The 7,606-nt window shown below is 36.1% G+C and overlaps 1 protein-coding gene across 1 annotated transcript; it reads right to left on the bottom strand.

The window, feature by feature from the left end:
- Positions 1-4,758: 4,758 nt before the first annotated feature.
- Positions 4,759-5,758, bottom strand: LOC141685796 (uncharacterized). The gene is made up of 2 exons (XM_074490882.1): positions 5,210-5,758; positions 4,759-5,121 (listed from the first exon to the last, which is right to left on the bottom strand). The coding sequence occupies exons 1-2, from the start codon at positions 5,756-5,758 to the stop codon at positions 4,759-4,761; spliced, it is 912 nt and encodes a 303-aa protein (XP_074346983.1).
- Positions 5,759-7,606: the final 1,848 nt, after the last annotated feature.

Here is a 7,606-nt window from a genome sequence, read left to right as displayed (position 1 = left end):
ATATCTAACAGATACAGAAACATTCCGGTCCTTCGAATTAAGAAAACTTAAACCCACACATCATCATCATCTAGTCCATGGAGTATTTTGATGTCAAATCATTTTGATTTCAAAACATCCCGATTCAGGGTTCGCAAATAACCCGAAAGAATGGGTATTTGCTCAAGAGAGCAATCGATAATATATGAACAATAATGAAAAGAACATGCATAATAAGAGTAATTGCAGCGAAATATAAAATAGTTAACTATTCTGAACTTAGAATAGGAACGAAGAAATATTTGCAATATTTTAAAAGAAAGTTCAGGAATACTTGCCTCGATAAGCTTTAACCACTATTATCGGTTGACTTTTGGATTGACGTGAACATTTGTCTTTATCGTCAGATCACTATCCTATTCTGGATACGATCTCAACGCTCAGGCCCTTCGATTAAAACTTCGTTGATCTCGACGACTAATCACTAGATCATTCCTAGTCCGATGTTGATACTCGGGTTTTCCGTCTAGGACCTACAGGGTTGAAATACCCTAATTCAGATAATCGCTTAAGCTTAACATTAAATCGCTATCATTTCTACCCATACAGTTTTATATCCCAACTCATATTTATATGTATTATCGAAATACACATAGCAATTATGGTTAACATCTTCGAAACTTGGTTCGGTATTTATTTTCGTAAAGTACGTACATTCGTTATTTTGGAAAATAGTAGGGTGATTATAAAATATTTTGTCTTAACACGTAACTAGATTTGTATAAAATAATTAATTTTCGTTCTACGTCTCCGATAATTGCGTGTTACGCTCCCGTAATTTCGGAATCAATTTCCCAAAAATCGGGCAGCGTCTCCTTTGTTTGTCGGCCTACCCGGTGAATCAACTCGACGTCAATCACAACAACAACGCAACATCAAGCAATTCATAAATCCATTTATCAATCCCATCTACCGATACAAATTCACTTCATTAGTTATTATTCGTGTTTGTTTCGGACTTTATTTTATAACTAATTTTATTTATTTATAGTTTAGGACTCAGATTAAAATCATCATCATCCACCGTCGGCTCGCCGAGGCTCATCGCCGACGGCGGTAAAATTCGCGGGTATCCAATTAAACTCGAACATCCAACACGAGTTCTACCAATATATCGCAACAATTCCCACAAAAATATATTTTATTTTCAAGAATTAATTGGGAAATTAAAATATCAGTAAAACAATTTAATCACAGGACCACCGACCCCGGCGCACACGCGTGGCCGGAAACAGGAAACAAACGGCAACAACAGGACAGGGCGGAACACAGAATCACAGGCAACATAAATATATGAACACGCACTACTACCATATCGCCGCCACTCCTCGCCGGAAAACTCCGAGGAGGCGGCAACAATAGCAGCAATCGGATGGGCAAAACATGTACACACAACTGAAATATACACGCGTATATATGTATATGCACAGCCAGCAATTAATCAAAACCACAGCAATCATATATGGTCGGAAAGAACAGGGCGGCCGAAAACATACCGGAAAAAGAAGCACAGCGAAACAGAAAAGAAACGAACGGGATTAGGGGAAAAGGGAGAAAGCAAGAGAGAAAGTCGAGTGAGGGAGAGAGGCACGCGCCAGGAGAAGAAGGGGTACAGGAGAGAGAAACAAGATTAAGGAGATATAGGGAGGATAAAGATGGGGTTAATAATTTGATTAATTATCATGGGAACCCAAATTTTGTATCAAAATTTATCAGTTTAAGAAGTAGTTACCGAGTAAAATAACCCTGAAATTTATCAAATCAGCTTTAAAATTCCTAGGATAATTTAAAACTAATAAAATAAAGTTTTCGTAATATCCATTTTAAAGTATTTTTGAAACACATTACGTATCCGCATTTTACAATTTAATGAATCAACGCGCGGGTGAATATAAGCCAGGAAATTTCCGAAATAATTTTAAAATTCTTGAAATATTCCAAACTTAATAAAATAAAATTGTCATAATTTTTTAAGCATTCAGGAATTAAATACTGATTTTACAATTGAATACAATCAGAAAATCATTAAAGGATAAATAATCAATAAAATATTGATTTTAAAATTTTATAAACTCCTAAAAATAATAAATGAAATTATAAAACAACAAAAATAAATTTTGAAACAATTTTAGCATTTATGAGAGTAAATATTCAATAAAAAATCATTTTAAAAATAAAAAATACCATACAGTTCAATAATTAATTATACAATTAATCTTCGCACTCAACCAATCAAACATAATTAATAATGTAGCAACACATAGCTGGCGAAACCATCGCACATTTTATTTATTTATTAATTCAATAATTACATTTACATATCGGATCCGAAAATGGGTTACTTAGCCGCTAAGTAACTATATGACGATACAATTTTAATACCATATTTGGATAATTATCAAAACAGAGCCTCTTATAAAACACTTTATACAAAAATAAGGTGATAAAACCTCGCCTTTCGAGAATACGAGTTTTATCTACTTATAAAATGATTAGCGTGTCGAAATTTTTACGCCGGGACTCGTACAGGTCAAACCGTACCCCATATCGAAAAAGTCAAAACATGAAAAGTGTTCAAAATTATCAGATTAGGTTAGGAAGGAGTTTTCGGAAGAGGTTCGGGTTGTAAAGACGCAAAAACGGTTGAAGTGGGACGACTTCTGACTTTAAAAATAATTTTATAAAAATAATCATTATTAATTCTATAATTTCTTATAAAATCATATAATAATCCAAAAATTACCAGAAAAATACCAAAATTATCAATATTTAATTACGGATGATTAGAAATTAAAACATCCTAATTTTTCAGATATCCACACCCAAATATTAATATCAATCATCAAATAATTCACCAAAAATTCACATAATAATCACATGATAATTATTTATTGATAAAAATAATTATATAATATTTCTCAGACGTTACATCCCCCCCCCTTAAAAGGATTCTGTCCTCAGAATCATGCTAAGGAACAGAGCATGATATTTTTCGAGTATCTTACTTAAAATTTCTCAAAACTCATCATTTTCACCACTACTCAACAGTCTTTTGCCAATATCAACATTTATCAGTTGCTCATGCAACCTAATTCAAATTTTCACTCCGTACATGTGAAGCTAAATTACTCTTCCTGGTCATACACCTATGAACGTCTTATAAACTCGTTATACCTGTGATAACAAGACCAACTCATTCGCAATCGTTCTATCTATCTTATTGTCTCAAAAGGCTAACTTAAATTATACTAACTTTCTTTTCTTTCCAATTCTAATAATTCATGGTCATGAATGCCTCCCATTTTCACTGGCTATTCTATTCTACTTTTCATGCCTCTTCCTGTTCGATTAGCCTGACCTATGATCGTTTTCAATCGTATTCGAAAACCTTTAGCTGGTCTCTTGTACTTTCCATCCGTCTGCGTCCGATATACTGAGCTCATGGCGTCTGATGCTTCGAAATATTTTAAATCTATTAAAAAACTAAAAATTAAAGGAAAATCTCGACAATTGCATTTAACTCACCACTTTGTAGTATATTTCAATTTCTTTTCAATCACTATCAAGTATATTCATCGAGAGAGAATCTTTTACTATCTGGAAGGAAATATTAATTTGGAATGGAATGAATCATAACTTTATTCAAAACCGAATTCTTGGTACTAATACTCATTTTGTTGTCATATCAAATTAGATATCAGTATGAACTTTGATGCTCACAATATTCCATACTGAAGTCAACATCAATTATCCATATTAATACCACCTTTGATATCTAATAACAAAGTAAGTATCAGTATAATCCAAAAGCCAGATCAAAACCTTATCTTCAATTTCTAACTTTTCCAATTCCTTTATTCGCTCCCCAACAATCTTAGTGACATTCACTCTTTCTTTTCTACCCAAGACATCTGTCTCTAAATGGATCTTGCTTGGTTGGTAATTAACCATACGTCCCTAGCTCATAATTAATTATGACCAGAGTTCATATCTTTGAAGTTTAAAATGCAGTTGCTACCTTTCACCATTCGCAGGCATATCTTCAAGTGTTTAATTTTTTTTGCTAAATTAAGTATATATCAACAAGGAAACAAGAACAACAAGGGATCTACCCTATGCTCTATGACATGCCATAGAGAGGGACTATCTATAACTAATCTAGAGAAGATTGGAGATAGAAAGCAAGCAAAAGCAACGGAAACTGGAAAACCTACTACAAGCTATTACTAGGAATAAAATCAGGTCTAATATTTATAATTTTAGAAAACCAATTAGAACTGTGGAGCCTAGCACAAACATCCTTGTTGATATTGATAAGCAAATTCTTAGGACCAAGAACACCAGAGTCGTGAGCTCGAGCATTTCACTCTCTCCAAACATGATAGCAAAAATTCTAAGCCAAACAAAGAGCCACAGTGCTTTTAGGCTTGTCTGGGAGCTCAGCCAAGATAATGAGAAAGCTAACCCAAGAGTCACCAATAATAGAAATCCCAAAAGAAGACATGAGATTGGCCAAAATCCACTTACTATATGAGCAATAAAGAAAGATGTGGGAATCTGTCTCTCGGCCAAAAATACACAAATAGCATTGCTGAGTATCTCAAATGCCAAATCTATAGAGACGAGCTAATGTGAGGAGCCTCCCACGATAAGAAATCCATTGGTGGTGAGCATAACGGTTGATGCGCAGTTTATGCCAAACCACACGGTGCCAAGGCACTAGATCACCTTTGTACCTGATTGAGTTCCAAATTTCCCAAGTTTAGTTTTAATGGCGTCACGACCATCCCACAATAAGAGATCAGAATCTGTAGCCAAAGCTGGAGGGTCAAATGTTGATAGCCAATGCAAAAGAACAGGGTATAGGTGATGGCTCCTTGGGTTGGCTCTCGGAAGACACCAACTGCCATTATGAATAATAGCACTAAGCTTGTCACCATGGTGCATGCCACATTGAGAAATAACAGCAGAAGTTAAGGTCGAAGCTAGACAAGCATTATTCCACCAAGGATCAAACCAAAGCGAGATAGACTCACCATTGCCAATATGAAAAGAAACAAATTGTAGATCCAAAGGGCGAAGCTTGAGAATTTTTTTTCCATATCCAGGAACAATCAGTAGGGAGCTTGGTTGTCCAGAAATGTTTCCTTTTAAGAACAGTCTTATTGACCCAAGAAGCCCAAAGGGTACTAGAATTAGTAATAACTTTTAGCAAGTGACCAGTAAGTTGTGCTTTGTTCCACTCGAGCATATTTTTTAAACCAAGACCTCCCTCCTCTCGTGGGAGACACACAGTTTGCCAGGCAATCTTGGCACCGCCTTTGTGGTTAATATTACCACACCACAAGAATCTAGTAAGGAGAGACTGAATAGTTGCATGTATGGCTCCAGGTAACAGAAAGTGGTTACACCAAAAGGATTCGATAGCACATATCACATACTTGATTAGTAAGGCTCTGCCATCCAAGGATAGAAGCAAGGTAGTCCAAGAATACAGTCTACTAGTGATTTTTGTGATTAGAGGCATGCAGTCATTCACACAGAGCTGCGAAGTAATCAAAGGAACACCAAGGAACCGGACTAGCAAAGTGCCTCGAGGGATCATTAAAGAATCAAACCAAACAGTGAAATCGTAGTCACAATTGTATAGAAAGCTATTACTTTTGTGGATGTTAGGAGAAAGGCCACTCCAAGAAGAGAATTTGGCAATGAAGTCCATTATGTGCATAATAGAGTCTCGGGAACCATGGGAGAAAAATAGAACATCATCATCAAAGAATAAATGAGTGAGGCCCAGCTCTTTACAACGCCAATGATACTTGAAACCTTAAGGAACTTTATTGAGAATACTAGATAACATTTGCATGCACATAGCAAAAATATAGAGTGACATTGGGTCCCCTTGTCGAATGCCTTTAGATCCTGGAAAATACCCATGAATTACTCCATTGAGCTTGACTGAGAACCGAGTAGTGCATAGACAAGCTTTGATCCAATTAATAACAATATTCGGGAACTGAAGTCTATTTAAAACAACCATGATAAAATCCCAATTTAAAGAGTCAAAAGCCTTCTGTATGTCAATTTTGAGTGCACACTTAGATGGGCCAGAGTCCCTGTCGTAGCCACGGAACAATTCTTGAGCAAGTAAAATGTTATCTGAGATAGACCTTCCCAGAACAAATGCAGATTGAGGAATATCAATAATAGAAGGCATGATCAGCTTAATCCTAGCTTCTATGATTTTCGATATGCATTTGTACATAACAGTGCAAAGGGAGATAGGTCGAAAGTCACTCATAACAGTTGGGGAGGCAACCTTAGGAATAAGAGAAATGAAGGTGGAGTTTGTACTTGATGGAAGAATTCCAGTCTCAAAGAAGTGCTTAACAGAAGCACATAAATCAGATCCTGTGATGCTCCAAGTAGCCAAGAAAAATTCTATATTAAAACCATCAGGTTCGGGAGCCTTGTTTTTCTTCATTTTCTTCAAGGTGTGAAGAATAGTAGCATCAGTAACTGTGGCACAAAGTAAGTTAGCTTGGGCCTCAGTAAGAACTTTACAATCAACAGACCCCAGATTGATGGTAGAGTGAACAATTTCTGGTCCCAACAAATTTTGGAAATACGAGACTACTATGTTAGCATACGGGAGCTGACCATGGACCATGATTCCCGAATTATCCTCAAGAGCTAACACTTTATTATGGTTCCAGTGAGATTTGCATTGGTGGTGGAAAAAATGATTGTTCCCATCCCCGAGACCTATCCATTTCACTCTAGATTTTTGAAGAAATAAAGATTCTTCCTCGACAAGAGCAACATTAAGCTTATGAATCAGGTCTTTTTCCAAAATAAGAAGAGAGGGATCTCCATTGCTAAGCATACGAACATGAACTTCCTCAAGATTAGTTCTTGCAGTCAACACATTAGAGGAGACATTGCCATGGCCCCTATTAAGCTGCCTAAGTAACATTTTGGCTTCCTTCAAATGAGAAGCAAAACGAGTATAACAAGGGCCTGAGCATTGTAAGGACCAAGCTTTGCTAATAACATCATGAAACTCATGGATATTTACCATGAAGTTGAAGAACTGAAAAGGTTTGTTAAGTTTTTGAAGTTGCAAAGGCTCCTCAAACAAAATTGCATTGTGGTCCATAAGCCCTCTAGGCTTGACAAAGGCATTACCCTCAGTAAAAGAATTGAACCAAGCACCATTAGCAAGCATTCTGTCTAAACGTCTGAAAACCGGACTATTGATACGCTTGTTAGTCCAAGTAAAGATATCCCCCACTGTACGCACAGTATCAAGACCACAATTAGCAAGACAATCTTTGAATGCTTGCATATCTGGTGTCCAATGTTCCCTACCACCAGAAATTTCACCAAGACTAGTAACATAATTGAAGTCACTGAGGAGGCACCAAGGCATAGTAGTAGTAGTACTCAAAGACAAACAATAATCCCAAAGTGGGACTCGATCTATTGTATCATTGAACGCATACACAAATGAAATCAAAATAGAGATGTTCTTTATTGGATATATTTGAGATGTCATGTCTAATAT

This window comes from Apium graveolens, chromosome 9 (assembly GCF_009905375.1).
Source record: "Apium graveolens cultivar Ventura chromosome 9, ASM990537v1, whole genome shotgun sequence".
NCBI classification, from domain to species: Eukaryota; Viridiplantae; Streptophyta; class Magnoliopsida; order Apiales; family Apiaceae; genus Apium; species Apium graveolens.
Note: the sequence above shows the minus strand (reverse complement) of the source record. Positions and strands in the feature narration are given on the sequence as shown.

What these genes read in the sequence shown, in the direction of transcription:
- LOC141685796 (XM_074490882.1), bottom strand. Translation starts at nt 5,758, where the DNA reads ATGGACTTCATTGCCAAATTCTCTTCTTGGAGTGGCCTTTCTCCTAAC. An exon ending in GTACCCTTTGGGCTTCTTGG is followed by an intron (nt 5,122 to 5,209) that starts GTCAATAAGACT and finishes AAAATTCTCAAG; the next exon opens with CTTCGCCCTTTGGATCTACA.